Source organism: Dermacentor silvarum, chromosome 1 (genome assembly GCF_013339745.2).
Source record: "Dermacentor silvarum isolate Dsil-2018 chromosome 1, BIME_Dsil_1.4, whole genome shotgun sequence".
Lineage (NCBI taxonomy): Eukaryota > Metazoa > Arthropoda > Arachnida > Ixodida > Ixodidae > Dermacentor > Dermacentor silvarum.
The window spans coordinates 144,087,666-144,106,904 of NC_051154.1; the positions used below are offsets into that span (position 1 = coordinate 144,087,666).

At 43.1% G+C, this 19,239-nt stretch overlaps 1 protein-coding gene across 3 annotated transcripts in view; it reads left to right on the top strand.

Moving 5' to 3' along the window:
* Positions 1-19,239, top strand: part of LOC119436180 (cyclin-dependent kinase 10-like) — a 70,914-nt gene that overhangs the window by 45,608 nt on the left and 6,067 nt on the right. For 2 of the 3 annotated variants that reach the window (XM_037702950.2, XM_037702951.2), the window contains exons 12-14: positions 4,137-4,226; positions 12,140-12,192; positions 12,897-12,978. In XM_037702950.2, the coding sequence (XP_037558878.1) occupies positions 4,137-4,226; positions 12,140-12,192; positions 12,897-12,978 (225 nt within the window). Of the gene's footprint in view, positions 1-4,136; positions 4,227-12,139; positions 12,193-12,896; positions 12,979-15,952; positions 16,010-19,239 lie in introns of all 3 variants that reach the window. The other variant, XM_049655983.1, reaches the window with a different exon arrangement.

Sequence of the window (19,239 nt, forward strand, 5' to 3'; positions counted from 1 at the left end):
TGTGCATAAACCAGGGCTTCATTATAAGATCCTGCAAGTTTTCTATTCAGACGGAATTTGGAACTGCTATGTGCTGTTCAATTGATTTTATGACTACGGAACTATTGCTCATTTTGAATTGCTATTATTCTTTTAATTTTGGGATATATTATTAAAGGGACACTAAAGAGAAACACTAATGCAGTTTAGACTGACAAAGTTCTTTTCGAAAACTCGATTTTTAATAATTTCGTGATAATAAGATGAATATTGAAGGAAAAATGAAAGTCAAAGCTGAATTTTTCTCATTTGCATTGAAACCCCAGCACTAGCACCTCAGTGGCTCGTCATGGATTTCAAAGTATTGTTTCGTATTGGTGTCTCATTGGCTAAGTAAATAGAATACAAACTTTATTGCAATGGAAAAGATCTTAAGGAGGGGTGGTCGGAGCCTCTCAGTCCAGGGCCCCACTGTCCTCTGCCGCCTGCCTGACCTGGCTAATTAAGGACTTTTGTCTTGCCAGGTCGGAGCGGGCAAGCTATGCCTCCCACTGCTCCGTTGTGTTACTGGTATTTGGCCTATGAGGTGCTTAGTGCACTCCCAGGTTATATGTATTAGGGTAGGTATGCCACTGCACCAAGGACAATTGGCCCTATAACGAGTGGGATACATACATGGCGTTTAGCAATTTTAAGTGGGGGAATACCCCGGTCTGTATTTTACGCCAATCCACGACCTCTTCCCCGCTGTGGGTGAGGCGGCGGGTACTTTCTGTGGACTCCGCGCTGATGAGCAAGGATGTCTTCGGCATTTAAATAGGTGGAATTTTCTGAGGGATAGTGTGATTAGTTGGGGTTAGAAGAGGACGCCGCCGCTTGGTTAGTAATCCCTCGAGCTGGCGCGTTAGCCTTTTCGTTCCCCTGTAGCCCGCGTGGCGCGGGCACCAGAGTAGGCGATGACGGTAGTTGAAGGATTTGGGGATTATTGCGAGGCTAGCCGCAGTCACTTGCCCCTTGAGAAACATGCGACATGTCTCCTGGGAGTCCGTGACCACGACTGAGTCCTTTTGCGAACGCTCCGTGTGAGTGAGTGCGATCGTCACTGCTAATATTTCGGCCAAGGTGGGGGATCCCGTCGTGGCCGATGCGGTTATTTGCTGCTGGCAGATCATGTTCACGACTGCCAGGGCGTACCTCCTCTGGTAGCGCTGCCCGGTCGCCTCTGCATAAACAGATGCGTCTGTGTAGTACGTGTTGTACCTATGGTTATTAGAGTACGTTGATTGAATGTGTTGTGCGCGTGCTTTGCACCTTTCTTTGTTGTACTCGGGATGCATGTTCTTGGGAATTTGGGCTACTTAATTTTGGATCTCACAGAAGGAGGGGGAGGTAAGGCCTGTTTGGCGAGATAAATGGGGTATGCTGGGATATTGAGTCTTGCCAATATCGCCTACCACTTATTGGGAAGCTGAGGCGGAAACTGTCACATCAGAGTGGCCTGCCTCAGTTCGTCGAAAGTATTGTGCACTCCCAAAGGTAACACACACTCCGTGGAGGTACATTTAGGCAGGCCCAGAGCAGCTTTGAAAGCAGTTCGGATTATTGTGTTGGCCTGCATTTCCTCCTCCCTGTTCAGCATTTGGTATGGTAAGCCATACATGATTCGACTAACCACTAAGGCCTGTACAAGCCTTAGGGTCTTCTCGCATTCCCACTTTTCGATACGTGACATGACGGGCTATGTTGTGGGTTGTGGATTTGAGGGCTTTGAGTGTCTGTATGGCTCTCCCGTCGCTCTGAAGCCACAAACCCAGGACTTGCATCGTGGGTACCTCTCGGACTGATTGGCCCTCAACCACGATGTTAATCGATTCTCTGGATTTGTAGCCTTTCACATGTATCCGGATGACCTCAGATTTTTCGGGCACGCACTTCAGGCGGCTCCATCTGGAAAATTTCTCCACCGCTAATACTGCACTTTGGAGCGCATATTCCTTATCCCCTAGTAAACCTCTGCTTATCCACAGCGTGATGTCGTCCGCATAGAGCATGTAACCTAGGTCAGGTATCCGATCCAGATCGCGCGTGTAGCGACACATCGCCATGTTGAAGAGCAGAGGGAGATATTATCGCTCCTTGAGGTGTTCCTTTGTTAGGCATTTTAAATAAATCCGATGTGATTTGGCCAATACTGATGCTTGCCTCGCAGTTGGAAAGAAACGCTTTGAAATAATTGTATGTGCGCCCACCACAACCCGCGAGTTCGAGTTCCTCCAATATTGCAGCGTGAGAGGCGTGAGAGGCTAAATAAAAGTTCGCAATACTTGCCCAGCTAAATCTTATTTCATTTAGAATACTATGTGTGTATTACACTTTTACAGATAAACAATTAACTGGGGCCTAAAGGGACCCTGAAGCGATTTTGACGATTTTGTACAAACGTACTGAGTCGTTAGGGTAGACCCTTCTGATCATTAAGTGATGCATTTAAGCGCTTCGCACAAAGCGTGTAGTTTATTATAAGGTTTCAAAAATGGGCATCGCTACCGATCGTAGCGACACCGTGATCTGTCATCGGGCACTCATGACGTCAGCTGGGCGAGCTCTCTGATAAGCTACCCACATTGCGTCACCAATAATTTTTCCAACTTTATGGTGAACAAATGTTGTTTGTAATAGTTGGAATGTTGGTTAATTTGTTTCTATAAAAAAGAAGGTGACAGAAAGAGAATACACTACAACAATTTATCACTATATCCAAGCACTTCTGGCACACATGTGCCAGTATCATCTGCTTGTGTTACAACATTCTCCATGTTAATGCGACCTGCGCAGCCAGTGTTGGGCTCGAGGTTTCTTTTCGTGAGCACCATGGTTCGCCCTTGTTACGTTGTGGGCTGCATTTCTAGTGATTGACAACATGTCAAGCTGCGATATTATGTCCCTCTGCAAGGCAACATGCGAACGGAGTGGCTGCAGCGCATTGGACTGTCGGTATTTAATCGGTGCCAGCAACTACGCGTTTGTTGCCGTCACTTCATGCCGGAGGATTGCTACCACAACAGAGTTTTAGCATGTCCGGTATTCGGGTAAATGCAAGCACAAGTGCACTGGCCGTTTTACCGGATGAGCGGAGGCACAAACGTGAACCGCCTGCATGGTAAAACCACCTGGTGACACAGAGCTCAGTTAGACAAACGCAGAACTAAAATGGCAGTAACCAAGTGTATTCTACTTTGCTGCTGGTATAAATTTTTGGAAGGAGCGTAATCGTGGACACATTGTCTTTTTAAAAGTTTAAGATGTTTTACACTTGGTTACAGCAATAGTCGCTCTGTGTTTGGCTGGTTAAGCTCTGCGCCACCAGGTGGCTGCACCGTGCAGGTCGCTCAGGCCACTCATGTTTATGCAAAATCCTCTTCATAACAGTGGTAGTAGTATGGAGGGGCTTTAGTTTACGCCTCCACACATCCGTAAAAACGCCCAGTTCTCCTGCGGTTACCGGAATACCAGACACGCTCAACGCTGCGACAGAATGATCGCAACGCACGCTGCTTGGATAGCTCTTGCTGGGGATCGACAGCCAGGCGGCTAGCGGAGAGGTTGGAGAGGCTTCGCACACTGGCTCCAAAACAACCAGAAGTAGACAATACATCGTCACATCATGAGGCAGAGCCAGTGAAGGTGGAACTTAGCTCCGATCACTCGCTGAACGAGTTGAGAAAAAGCTTGGCTAGGGAGGATGGTAACTTGTAATCTTCCATAGCATCTCTTAATATGAGATGCTCCACTTCAATTGTGCTGCTGATTTTTTACTGTAGCTGTACCCTACGCGTCTACAAAATTTGTCCGAACCGTTTCGGAACCTTTTAAAACAGACGCCATCAAAATTTATGACTTCACGTTGAGCTAGTGCGGGAACTTCACGCTGGCAGCGCCACCCGTCTTTTGCTTTTACTGTATTTCTGGCCTACCAAGTCTCTTCTATTGGTAATAGTGAATTTTTTGGTATTTTTTGGTACAGGTGGCATCATTTTTCTCTTTAGTGTCCCTTTAATGATGTGTGGAAGCGTCATTATGACATCTCTTGCTCAATTATGTTGTCAAGTGTACTTGGGGCGTGTCAAGGAAATATGAACTGTATAATCTTTTTTTAGGTACAACAACCTGAAGCACTTCTTCCCATGGCTCTCACCAGCTGGCATCCGCCTTTTGAATTTTCTCTTTATGTATGACCCAAAGAAAAGGTGAGACTATGCATGGCTCATTTGATGCTAAGATGTTGGGCCCACTTGGTGATTGCCACGCCCATCACCACAGATTGCAGATAATATCTGGAAAAATTAAAGTTGTGTTTGACTTCACAGAGGGTGTTTAAGCAGAATCACTCGGAATCATCAAGTTCGTAATTAAGCTGCATTTTCTTGGCTATACGTACCTCGATATAACAAAGTCGGTAAAATGGCAATTTGCTTCATTGATATATATAGAAATTTCATTATATTGAAATTCGATCTTTTACGCAAATAAGTAGTCGCCAATCGATTTTTCTTACACAGAAGGGGGCCGCAAGATTATCCGAATTATCGGGCAATTGGAAAAAGCACATTTGATTGAAAAAAAAAGTCGTAGTTTCACCTGAAAGGCGAAGCATCGATTGCGATAGCAAATTAGTAGACAGCTATATGAAGTAGGGTTAGTAGTTTTATCGGCCGTATAAACATTCGCTTACTAACTAAATTAACAAACACGGTGTCATGGGCGCACAGGTAAACATGAACACATCTTGCTTGACTGCAAAGACTCGGTGTCATAACACTGTATAAGGAAGCGCGGCAGCAACAACGAGGGAATTGACATTCGTGCTGTCTCGCTTCAACGCGAATGAAATGTCAAAAGCACAGCGCATATGAAGCTACCTGCACTCGGTGTGCTTCGTCCACATCGCAGATAATGACGCACTTCTCGTGCCTCGTGCACGACAGAAGTCTTCCTCCCTCGCGCGGCGACGGTGTTCAGCGGCATTTATCGAGGTTAATTTTCCTAGGAAAATTTGGCACTTATCGGCATTTATTTTGTTACAGTGCCGTCTTTTCAGCATTTCTGGCACTTGGCTATGAAACATTGCTCACGCGTAGTGTTTATGTTAGTAAGGAAACAGTAGAATGAAAAAGCTTTATTGTCATAAAGGCAGTAGGACAACTTAACTACAGTTCAAATTCATTAAAATGCATGCACATATACATGCAGGAGTTCTCGTCAGAGAGCTAGCAGCTTTCTTTTTTGTTTATCATTCACATTCAAGAAAATCTGCACTCCACGTGGATGCTAGATACGGGAAAGGCAAGCATCTGAGAGGCATGGCCACTCAGGAAAAATATGGGAGTTGTCCTGCACTTTGCAGAGCATATACTCCAGCGTCCCTCCTCCAGGGTGCGTACAGGTCCTTGAAATCCTTGAAAACCCTTGAAATTGAGAAGTGCGTTTTCAAGGCCCTTGAAAGTCCTGGAATTTTTTTCCTTCCTTGAAAATCCTTGAATTTCGTGAGCAATGCACTTTGATAAATGCATTGCGACCTCCTTTCTGTGGTAGATCAGTGTGGAACTCCCCATTTCGGAAACAATACGCTGACGCGACCACACATGGTTTCGTTTTGCAAAACTGCACGGAAAAAAATAAAAGGCTTCACCGCATCAAACCGCGAACGGAGCGAGAGACCCGTGCCGCTCTTCGGTGCTTGCTCGGCTGGCAGTGTTTACGCTGCTTTCCTCACCCTATCGTTCGGTTTCACTCTTGTGCACGAGGTGAAGCTAGTGAAGCTAAATTTAGATAGCTATAGTGGAGAGCAACTTTACCACTGATGCTCAGTGCGTTGGGTGGAGGTTTGCTATAATATTATTTATCATAATATAAGTGCAATAACATTACCATATTTTCTGTTCTATAATTCTCACCTTTGTATAAGACGCACCCCCCTCAAAACGGCAGTTTTGCCGAAAAAACAAAAACAAAACGTGTATAAGTCGCACGGGTGTGTAAGACGCACCTGTTCTTTCGGTAAGCGATTTAAAAAAGTTAAAGTGATGTTTCGCTCCTTGAACGCGGATCACGCGCAAGCGTATGGGTGCCATATATTTCCACTCCAGGCGCATTTCTGCCGTCGTGGTTGCCGCGATGCTCCGTATAAAGTCCAAGGGCGATAACATCGTCCCCGCGTGCTGTATGCTAAATGTGCGAGTGAAAGCGTGCGACGGTGAGCCGAATCGTGCACAAGGGAGGAAAGCGGAAAGGCAGCCCGGGAGGTAGGAGGCCGCTAAGTGTCCGCTTTTTGGCCGCTGTTTCATCATCATCATCATCATCATTTTCTTGTCCAGTGCAGGAGACGAGGGCCTCTCCGAGCGATCTCCAATTAGCCCTGTTTTGCGCTAGCTGATTCCAAGTTGTGCCGGCAAATTTCCTAATTACCTCACACATGTTGGAGGGGTGGGTTTTGGAAATGTTTGATGAACCAACCCAGCTAATGCTGCAGAACCTGAGCAGCTGTTGTGAGTGTTCATTGTGTTAACTTTTAATACAGCGGACTTGAGAAATGATTGAGACAAGGCATGACACAATGATAAGACATGACATGACAAAATTGCAATATACATCTATTTGTTATAATATAATGGATGTGTAGCAAGACTACACCGAATGGTTTGGAAATGTGCACTAAGCTTGCCCAGTTAATACTGGAGAAGTCAGAGTAGCTGTTGGGAGCATTCATTGTGTTTTGTGAACTTTTTTTGGCATTGTTGTGAACTTGCAAAGTGATCAAAGCTAGACATTATTAACACCATTGTGATATACATTTGTTTCTTTTTGTTTTAGTGCAATAACCCTATGCTGAATGTTTTGAATATTTTTGGTGAACGTTACCCAGCCTATACCGGAGAAATCTCAGCCGCTGTTGTAAGCGTTCATTTTGTGTTGTGATATTGAGAAGTTATCAAGGCTAGACATTTTTATTATGATTGTGATACACATTTATTTCTTGTAAGTGCAATATAAATAGTCATGTTTGGAAATGTTAGAGTTAAGAAATCCTACCTTGGATGCCACTTTGAGTCCTTGAAAAACCTGTGACAGGTCGTGGAAAGGCCTGGAATATCCTTGAATTTTTGCCTTGGAAACCTGTACGAACCCTGCTCCTCACTTGCCACCATCAGGGGTGGAAATTCTGCACCAATTCCACCATTTTGATATTCAAGCATATTGCCGTGCCAAATTGTGCCGAAAGTGGGAAAATGACCGAAATTGCATCACGCTGCGCCAGATTGGTAGCTTTGGCTTTGGCAGGCGTCTGCAAAAGATCGTTGATGCTGTGCAGGGCGTTGTGTTGTTTGTCTCGAAGCACATGTAAAAGTAGCTTTTGCATTCTGGCCACCAGTGAGCATGAACAGCCGCACTCAATTAAGCCCCTTGAATAAAACTAAAGGATAGTGACATTCTTTTATCTTGCCACCCGAGCCGCGAGCGACGCCAGGCAAGGACGCCTCGGGCTTATCTGCGCCTCCCTGTTGGTAGAGCGGAGTCGCATCACGTGGTTGTTTGTGCTAGTACCATTTCCACAGAAACGTATGCAAGCATCTGTGTGTTGCTGGCAGTGCCTTTTGTTTTTGGGTTTTTTGTTTTGACTCATGCCAGCGCCATGACAGTTGCTCTTGATCACGGTGTGGGCATTCTCATCCCTGCACTATAGAAAGCGCCTCTGTACCAGTTGGATTTTGAGGCTCTGGACTGAGAGCCTCTAAGAACTCAACCACTTCGTTCAATAAAGCGTTTCTTTCTCTCCTCTCTTGTAATCAGTACGCGTCTGTCATGGATGTCTCACGTGGGGAGGCATGCAGATTTCATGCAGGTCTGTAAGACCAGGTATCAGCGTACATGCTTGGGGTGAACAAGTTGCATGTCTATTTCAGAAATACCTCAACACTACTATTTCTTGGAATCGCACTCTATCCACAATGCCCTGTTGGCTTGTGCCTCTCGAAATAGGCTCTCTTGCTGTGTGCTGCTCACCCTATTCGTGTCCACTAGCTGGCATGCACTGGTGATGTCGCCTAAATGGGAGGCGTGCTTATAGTCACTATTGTAAATAATGTAAAGATTGCAAACTAGCCGCACTTTTTTTTTCCCCGCTATGCTTTCTCTCTCTGTCTACTTTCTCCTATTATTTCCACTTTTTACTCTATTACTCCAACCCCCTGCTGGCCAATGTTTAGAACTGTATGTCAGTCGGCCAGTTTTTTTCTTCTAACCACAAAAAATAGTAATTATTTCCAGAGGCAGACGTGTAAGCTGATGGGGACACGCAGGAAGAGCGGAGAGTAATGGACTCGTATGCACACAGACCTCCTATATCTAATCTCCTTTCGTCATGACGTGGTTGGCGAGGTCCTCTGTGTATTCCCCGGAAAAATAGAAATAGAAATGATAGACAAGAGGTTTGGGTGACACTGGTAGGACTGCAAAAAGAAAACCTCCTTGGCCAGAGACCCCACCCCAAACACATGGAAGCTTTTGTACTGGCTAAGCATGAACACCTAACTCACTTTGGAGGGTCTAGTTGCATGATGCAGGGCCTGTTTGACCAGCCAGAATGAATTCCTGTATTTGGCACTTTTTAGTATAAACCCAATTTCTAAATTTGGAATCGCCAGGTCCTTTTCGGCATTTATTGGTAAATACCGAAAACTCCACATTCTACTTATAACATTATCAGATGACATGCTTGCCAATTTCCTTTTACATTCTGGCTACTTCCTGTTACATTTCTAGGACTGCACTTCATCTTTTCTTTTAACTGAAGCATCGTTATTGATCTGGATTTTCCTACCTCTAAAGTGCAACTCAGCCAGTTGAGTGGCAATGTACCTTGTGTGTTTCCATGTGTGCGTGTTGCGTGCACTTCAACCTGCTTTAATGATAAGCAGGTATGATGGGCTTTGGCTGATACATCATGCGTTGAAGGTGTGTAAAATTGGCCTATCTACAATAATATGCAGTTAAGATTTTTTTAAATTCTGGGGTTTTACATGCCAAAACTACCATCTGAATATTAGGCACGCTGCAGTGAAGGACGGATTCATTTCGACCATCTGGGGTTCTTTAATGTGCACCTAAATCTAAGTACATAGGTGTTTTTCTGCATTTTGCCCCCATCGAACTGCGGCCGCTGTGGCCGGAATTCGATCCCGCAACCTCGTGCTTAGCAGCCCAACACCTTAACCACTAAGCAACCATGGTGGGTTGCAGTTATGATGATTGAATGTTCTTGCTTAGCTCCATTATAAGTAGGTTGCACAGCGCACATGCGGGCTGTGTGCGCACGCGCATGTACATACACTGGCATGCACACTCAACATTCAATATTTCGATATTTCTTAACACAACCGTCTTATATGTGTGTCACACGGGCACTTTTGATGGAGCCCAAGCGGGTTCGTTGATAGTGCGCTGTTTGACGCCAATTTTTTTTAAATTCAAAAGGCACCTAATTAACAAATCAGTAGGGGTATGTGAATATTTGAAATTTTAAATTTCAATCAAATAGTCTGCTATTTCGTTCATGTTTGATTTGAGAATTCATTTCATATTTGAAGTTGACAAACATTCATTTCCTTCGAATATAAGTGATTACGCTGATTGCAGTCTGGATTGAGAAAGACGGATGCAAGTGGTAACTGCTAGGAATGATTCTGCTACAGGGGAGCTGTGCTTACTGCGCAGAGGCAGCAGTTGCTGAGCAAACACATGGAGTAGCTAACTTCTGCTCAGTAATTTCCGGTTATTCATTAAGGATACTTTGCCTTTAGGCAGCTTACAAATTTAATATATTTGGACAGCCTATTACTATTTGGGCAATCTTAGCATGTTTGTATTTCTTTAAAACAATCTGTGGTATTATAGTATTGAAACTACAGAAAGTTGGGCTAGTTGCTATGGATTCATTGTGAATTTAGTATGGACATTGAAGACTTTTATCACTGTTTGCCGCATGACGGGTGTTAAGACAATTAATGCACAAGTGCAGGAATCAGCTTTCTTAGACAACTGTGGTGTTTAAATGGGGGCTTTTCTGGAAATTCTTTCCATGTATTTAATGTTGACGCTGGTTGTGTGGAGAGAAGGCGTCTTTCTGCAGAAATTGGGAATTTGCATTGGTTCCAAGGTTGCCCCTATCTTTAGTGATCTATGCCTTGGCAAAATTGACAAATACTTAGAGGACGCCTTAGGTGATCGTGTTATTAAAGTATTTCATTACATGGACGATTACCTGATTCCTTGTAGTAGGGATGAATACGAATCTGTTGTTACCTCAGTGAGTCAACAATTTAAAGAAAATGGAGGAGGGTTAACGTTTACTAAAGAATTGCCTCGAAGTAGTCCAATACAATTTCTAGACATTTCCTTGACGTTTCAAGAGGACCACATGTGCTAGCAGTACTCTCCTAGATCTTCAAAACCATTGTTAAACTTCTCATCCAAGCATTCTAAAGTTGTAAGAAATGGAATTACCTTGTCATGCTTCAAGTCCTCTCTCACCAAATCGTGTGTGTCTAATAGAAGTAGGTTATCCTCGCATTGCAGTAGCCACTGTCACTGAATGTTTAAAGTCTATCATTTCATCAAGTTTGAACATGGTTGCAGAAAGGAATAACAACAAGAAAAGAGTCATTTTCTTTTTTTTTTTCAAGAAAAGAGTCATTGGTATTTCATACATGTATTCCTTATTGCACAGGCTAAAAAAAGTGGGAAGTAGATCTGGTGTTAACATTGTTTTTATGGCTGCCAATAAAAGCTAGGTAAGATCTGTGCCACCGTGCAGAGACAGATTTAGTAGGTAAAAGAAAAATGGCTGACTGACATGTGCTTCGTAAAACACACAAACAAATTTACGAACTGCCGTACTGGTGTAGTAGATAGTGTTCTTTCCGGCTGCGGCCGCTTCTACGTAGGGCATACAGGCCGTTGTGTTAACCAGAGAATAATGGAGCATAGGAGATCGTTAACCGGAGGATCACCATCTCATCTTTCTCTGCACTGTTGAGACTGCAAATGCACGCCTAAATTTGATGAATGCGCTGTTTTATACAGGCACAGGTGGTTGAGGCCTGACAAATCATCATTTGACATCAAACGCGTCTGATGGTTGAGGCCTGACAAATCAATAGTAGTGGAAGCGCATGCGTGAGCCAGCCTTCGGTTAATTAACTTGCATGAAGAAGAAATTAAATGCCTGAACAGTTGCTCTCGCGTAGGCCCGCACATGTGCCTGATCGACAGGTGGTGCTACCATACCTGAGCATGCACAGATAAGTTTTGTGTCTACTTTCTTTTCCACCACAGTACGCCCTTCAGTTGATATTCAGTGTTTGTGTTGTCTGGTTCCCTTCTCTTGTGTCCGTATCTGCACGCCTTACCTTCTTTCACGGTGTGTCATAGTATTGCACTTTACTGCTTCAATGAGCACAGCACTCTACTAGTGTCTGATGACGAGCTGTTACTCTGTTTCATTGCTGTCATTGTGATGGCGTACCAGATACAATCACCTTTCAGTTGTTTTTCATTCACATGTTCATCAGTTGACTGGACAAACAGCTCTGAACGGCATTGCATATATCAAATGATACAAATAAGGCCTGTTTTTTTTTTTTTATGTAACAGACTTTACACAATCTTTATGATTGTTTAGAAATAAAAAATATTTGATGTTTATATTCAATTCAATTAGGAAATTTCACTATTTTCACTATTCACATGTGTAATCAGTTCATGCATGGTGCAGCCATCACCATGAATGCTTGTGTGGGGTGACATACATGTAAATTACTGCACCAACACAGCCATGTTTGAGAGCTAAAGATACAAGTACCATGTCTTGTCTCATTCATTTGTCCTTTTATTGCATTAGTTTCTGCAGATATACATAAAGTAACCTCCCGTTGCATCATGTGAAGACTTGTTTAAAATGTGCAAGATTGCATGTTGGTCACCAAGAGCAGAAATGTTTATTTACATGAGTTCTGTAATTGGAAGGGACACTAAATCTTTTCTGAGTGTGAGCATTGCCTTATTTTATTTTATTTGTTTTTTCCTTTGTCTCTTTTCTACACAGAGCCACTGCAGAGGAGTCACTCCAAAGTTCCTACTTCTCTGAACCTCCCTTGCGTAAGCCCCGTTTGTTTGTTCAGTTGACATGGTTTGTGTGATCATGCACACTAGGGTACAGTATGCGTATGAATAAATCGTAAAATAAGCAGTTTAGTTTGCAAGAGATGTGTAACATGTCAAGAAATAGATTGAGACTTGCGTGCTGCATGCGTGTACACTTACTTGTACACATGGTACAGTGCCATCACGTGGAACTCAACCTGGTTTTATTACTTTTTTTTTTTCTTTCTGCAGGTTCATACTTTTCGAATTGGTGCGACTGGTAACTTGACATGAAAGCATAGTTGTAAATGGTTTATTTTACCATAGAATACATTATGAAGTTGATGCTGTTGTAGTTTTTCATTGTTATATCCATTATATTGTTCAAAGCGGTAGTTTTATAAATAGACTCGATGCTACATACTGAACAAAGCTGTTATGTTCTTTTGACAAGCCATGGTAACTCTTAACTAAAGATTTTTTTTTTCTTCTCTATCCTGTATTTTGTACTCCCCTCTTGCGAGAGCCCTTCATGGCTGCAGTACATTGAAGAAGAAGAAATTTAAAAAAAGTTAAATGCGTATGCACTTTGACTTTCTTTGTAGTTCAGTGTATGTGGTATATTTGAGAAAATTGTAACAGTATTTCTGCATTTCTAGAGTACTTTTTTTACAGAAATCCTGCACTAAATTAAAATGCTGATTATTTTTTCTCTTCAGCCTGTGAAGCAGAACTTATGCCGTCGTTCCCACAGCATCGGAACTTGAAGCGGTCTTCAGTGGGAAACCTTTCAGAAGAAATGTAAGCATACTGCATTTTGTACAGAACTTGACTGTCATCAGATTGATTTTTGGGTGCCACTATCAACCCAAGCCTCACCCAGCCAACTGTGATGAGACATGTAGTTAAGTCCCCGCTCTGTGGCATACAAGGGACTCCACAGTGACTCGACATCGACTGATCATTTACAGGCCCCTAGCGTTAAGTCAGTTAAACAGTGTTTTTTAAGCACCGTGCATATTATGAATACCCATGTGGGAGGCATGGTTAAAGGCTCCAGGATAGACTTCCACACCACATGAGGCTGGAGAAGGAATATTGCCAAGCAAAAAGTGGTGCAAAATCCATTTGGTTAAAGGGACCCTGGAACGATTTTGACGGATCTTGTACAAACATGCTGAGTCGTTAGGGTAAAGCCTTCTAATCATTAATTGACACATTTAAGTGTTCTGCGTAAATTGTGGCATTTATTATAAGGTTTTAAAAATATGCATTGCTACCAATCGTAGCGGCGCCACTCCCCTGAGTTTTCAGCCACCCCGTCATCTCCACGTAGCGGGTGCTCGTGATGTCAGGCGGGCAAGCTGATTGGCTGCCCACAATGTGTCATCAATAATTTTTCCAACTTTATGGTTAACAAATGTTGTTTGGAATGGTGGTTAAATTGTTCCTCAGAAAAGAAGGTAACAGAAAGGCAGTACACTACAACAATTTATCACTACATTCAAGCACTTCTGGCACATAGCAAGTGTTGTCTGCTAATGTTAGAGCGTGCTCCGTGTTGATGCGAGCTGCGAAGCCAGTGTTGGTCTCGAGGTTTCTTTTCGTGATGACCATGAATTGCCTTTGTTGCATTCTGGGCTGCAAACCGAGTAATTGGTGACATCTCAAGCTGCGACACCATTTCCCTCTGCAAGACAACAGACGAGCAGAGTTTATTGCAGCCAAATAACGCTGCAGATCTCCTTTTTCCCCCCGCATCTCCTCCCCTTTTCCTCCTTTCCTCCACACCTGGTTGACTTTGGAATGATGTCAATGCCTCTTCCCAAACTTGACGCTTGACTTGAAGCTTTACACTCTCTACTTGCCCCCTCTCACTCCTTTATTTATCGGTTATAGAGGGCAAAATTTTGCCTGTGAGGTAGCCAAACAAGTGCTATCACATTTCATATGGGAAAACTAATCATGTAGGGCAGCAGAAATAGCTGCATGACATAGACAGCAAAGTGGCAATCCCAAAAGACAATGTTGCCGGCTTAGGCAGGGTAGCCAGATGAAAGCAGGACAGAAAGCATACAGCCATCTGAAAATAAGCCTGAATGAATGCTGACATATTCAAGAATAAGTTAAAGCAAAATTTATCTTCAGAACCCCATAGAAATGAATGCGATTACCTCATTTTAACGTAGTAAAACTAACCTACTAAAGGGATATAGTGAACCTACACCTGTCCACGTTAGCTGCAGGGCAACTTGACATAGAATGTTTGCCGCAGAGAGGATGTGCCCGTAAACCAGGGTTCTCCCCAGAAATTTTTGAGCGGTGGACATCTTGTGACCAGGAGGGGGAGTTACGCATCTAATCCTCTCTCTCTCTCTTTTGTTTCTCCGATACAACCTTCTGCCATTTTGAATTGTACAGTCACGAATTTTGCATTACTAAACTAACGCAAGCTAGTGACGCACCCTACCGCAATTGCCGAACTTCACCTGGACGAAGCAATGCACAGCTCTCTGCTGTCAAAATGCACGCAAAACAAGTGCCAGCGATTCAAATCTACGCCAATAGGAGCGCTTTTGTGTTCATGTGGCAGCAGTAACAAATCCAGACACTAGTTTTTCCACTTTTCGTTTGCTCCTCTTGCTTTTATTTTTGCACGGCAAAATCTGGCACTGTGGCTATCTGAAGCTGAGATCCCTTTTTTTTTACGCTGGTTCCCAAGTGGCAGCGTTGCGTCGTAGGAAAGTCGCGCAGGTCGTGTACTCTGCAGTGACCTCCCGATACCTGATTTTCTAACCCATTTTTGTCAACAAAACTGCGATTTTCTCAATTCTACATCACTTTTCTTTTTAATATTTCCCCATGTGATAACGAAACTGCTGAGAATCACGCGAAAAACAATTGTAAATTTTGACCGGTCGACTGGCGCAGTGGGCGGTAAACCGGAGCTGTGGGTGGCATTTTCATCGCCGCCCACCGTTGGGAGAACCCTGCTGTGAACTATATATTTGTGGCAGCCACACAACAATATAGTCAATCAGCAACGGTTGCTGTAGCTATGCTGCGGTGGTCACCAGCTACATTCCTGCCAGCTGGCATTGCCAGCTCTAACTGATCAATCTACAATGCATCACTGATTGAGGGGTATGAAAATTGCGGGGAACCTCGTCAACTTGCACAAGACGACCATGTCATGTCAGGTGGTGGCAGTGCTTTAATCAAGTGTGGCCTCCTCACACACTGCCAATACCCAGCAGCACTAGAGGCTAGTATACTGCTGTGGCATGTTTGCTACCAGTGCAGCATGGAAGATTCTTTCGCTGTCCAGCAGACATGCATCATATGCCTTAGTGCTGCATGCTGCAGCATGCCTTCTGCATACATAAAGGTACAGCCACACTATTACAAAAATGTTGACAAAGCTGACCACATTGAAACACACCAGGGCCTCTTCAATTACAGCATTTGGGAAGCCTGCTAGCTCCCAGGTATGACCCCAAGCAAGTTAAGGGAAAAAATGTGATGGTCACTTTTGCTGGGAACCTGAGGCAACCAAATCTGTTAGGGGTGGAAGGGAGTGGTCGATTGGCTCGCAGCAGCATTGTGTGCTCAGAATCACAAGCATACTCCTTTGAACTACCCACTCACAGTAATGTCACTCTTTGCCTTGCTAGCCACCCTAGCCTTGCTTTCTAGGAGCAGCGATAAGGCTGCAAAGGCATTCGTTTGAATGTTTAGCTCTTTTTATGGTATACATCGATGTAATGCTTTGCAGAAATGATCAACACACAATCTACACACTGCACTGATCTGTTAGTAATATACAATCCTGGTGAGTGGCCCTTTAAATTTCCTGCACTAATGACATCATAAGTTTTGACAGTATTTGTTCTTGAACTACGTAGTAAATTATTTATAGATAAACAAGGACTACAGTTGTCTTCTAAAAGAAGCAGACACTCAACCTAGCACTTTTTTTTTTAACTTTCTCTACTCAAAAAGAGCCCTAACATGCAAAAGTATGTTGATCCAGGACGTCATTCTAACATATTGGCACTACAGTTCAGGCATGAAAATTCAATAAGAGAAACTTGGCCCTTTGTTTTCTGTCTTCATAATTTTTGTCAAATAAATGCAGATAATTGAAAGAATAGTTCATGAAGTTGCAAAGTGATTTAATGTCGCTTTTTAGTGTGGATTTCGCACACTTCAAGCTACATGCATTGCATGACGTACTCTGGCCGGCAGTTTATGTTTTGGCCCGTTGCGTGAAGAATGCATTGCTTTTATGCAAGGATGAGAAAATGCATAGGACATGGTGGCAACAATAGATCAGTAACCAAGTTGCATATTTTTACTAGGTATATTGAAGCGCATGATGACAAAAGTGTAAGGGTTGCAAGATGCTGCGAATGTGATGTGGTTGCAAGTGTTCAAAGGTGCAGGACGTCATCACATTAAAAAACTGAAGCAGACCTTTTGCAGCAGAGCATGCACGAGTAACAGGAACCAAGTCATGCATTCATTTGGTATGATTGCTCTTCTTTGTTACAGTGAAAACTAGTCATCAATCGATTTTTATGGACTGTGAACAGCGACTTCCAAATTGGCAGAAAAATTTGGCAGTCCAAAAAATGTTTTTCAGCAAAAAGAGTTACATTGTGATTTATTCAAGCAATGTATTTTAATGTACAATGTTGCATGGTTTTTTATTTCACATTCACACGAACCGCACAAAGTCCAAAGTCTGAAGTGCCTCGTTAAGATGCAAATTTATTCATGTGGCAACCTACAGCAGTCAAGCACTCTCTTGACTGTTTTGCTGGCAGACCATACCAAAAGCTTTATAGCCATATGCAATATTTTTTTTTTTTTTATGTTCTGTCGTCTTAGCAAACTGATAAGTATTGAAACGTGAACACGAATGTGATTGAGGTGTAACTGAGCTCTATATGTGCTCCTAGCTCAAAAATGAAACCTCTGTGAATGAGTCACACTGGTGCAATCTCCAGTGGTAAATGTTGCCTTTAATGTTTTGTTATGTTATCATTTCAACAGAGCGAGCGTATTAATAAGGTCTCGTGTAGTATAGTACATGAAAATTTAAGAAAATAAACAAGGAGGTCATTGCAAACAAACCTGGCTGTCTATTCTCGAGAGTTGTATATTCTAGCCACCAGTATTGTTTTTAATAATGTTTTAATTATATTATACATACTAAATTTTCCGACTATAAGTCAGTTTTTTTTTTTGTTTTTTTTTTCAAAATTTTTCTCGGTGCGTCTTATACAGTTAAACTTACATTGTTAAACTTGTACTATATGCCTAAACCATGCACGCTGGCATGACCAATACGACATTTTTTTTTCGAGCACACCACACTGCAGAAGCAATGCAAGTGATGTGCCTATGTAAAAGTTATTTAGAGGCCCACGACGGTGACCCAGTAGGCCTAAGTAGCTGAACTTTTTGACTGCGTCGGGGTACGAGGCCTTTGATGGCTTCGAGTGAAATGCAGTAAGTGTTGATCGAAGTTTTTTTGTGCTAGAATTTGTAGCTAGCATAAAATGCCGTGCATCGCGTGCATAATCACATTTCACCATGACAATTGAGTTAAAATAGATGCGTCTTATACCCCGGTGCCACTTGTATACAAATTTTTTCTTCAAAACTCTCTGTAAGTGACAGGTGCAAGTTATAGTCTGGAATATATGGTAAATAAATCATCAGATAGCTTTCTAATTACTTAGAGCCAGAAATGTCACATAGAAAGTTATTGGTATTGTTGAGAAACTCCTTTTTCTGTCAAGTTATGTGTTTGCAAGAATTAGGACAACAGGGGACAATAAAAATAGTCTACAACCACGGAGTTAGATAAGAGAGGAGCGCCGACTCTGCTCGTCTGGAAGGGACACATTCTGCAACGCCGGTTCATGCTTCAGAGCGTGTTTGCCAGATGGCGCTACGGATGAGGAAAAACTGTGGAGGGGAGAGGTGGGCCCAACAAACAGAAGCAGCAGACGCGCGGGCGGGCCAAGCAAAAAAGAAAAAGAAAAAAAAAGCTCAGGTCTCTTGGTCTCTCTCGTTGCTATATCAACGGCGCCTGCTTGCCTGTCTGTTTTGTCGTCTGCTCGACACATGCCCCGACATCTGTAGTGCGGATAGCTCTTGCGCTTCACCGAGTGATGTTAGCAGGAGCAACAAGTCATGTATCATTGTATTTCATTTATTTTATTCAGGCCAAATGCAGGGCATTTGTGAGGTGGGCTACATGGAACTATACAAGGCACAGGAACAGAAAATAAACGAATTACAAAAACTAAGACGGAAAGAAAAACTGGGAAAAGGGGAAGGAGATATAACCGTAGTTCGTGCGGTCTCAAGCAATGACAGACGACAGGGAAAAGAAGCTTATAATGCAAAGGTGATGTTTATCACTCTTTTTATCTGAGCATGCATCAAGTGCTAAGATGCTTCGCTTGCTTCTTTTTTTCTCGCGATTCTTTTCATGCTGCCCGGTTCTCTTGCGAGCAAAATTGCCGCATTCTCATTAAAACAAAATATTACAGAATTCCTGCCAGTGTTTCCTGCTTATGAATTTCACAAGGGAAGCTCAGATTATGTGTCTCCATAACTGGAGGAATCTTCTCGTAGGCAAGGCTGAGAATTTACGTTACAACATGTCTCTGGACAAGGAAAGGCGCCTGCACTCTGTGTAGTTGTAGACAAATTGAGCTCCTCCCGTCCTTCCGCATTGGCGTCTTCTGGTTCCTCCTGGCATTCAGCATCATTAAGCTATGCCAGGCTTCCCTCAAAAATTGAAGGAACGGCTCCGCTTCAAAGACTTTCTTTACATCTAGTAGGACATCACCTTTGTGCTTGCTGAAGTACCTATCAAAAATAAGGTGCTTCTCGAAGTGTCGCGCACATATTTTGTCCATTGCTTTAAGCGCTCGCTTACTTTCAGGAATTTTTTGTCGCCACTGGTGCAGTAGCTGAAGATCAGATGGCGCCGCGAAGAGCGAAACTTCTTGCGTCCTTTGCCATACCCAGATTTAGAGC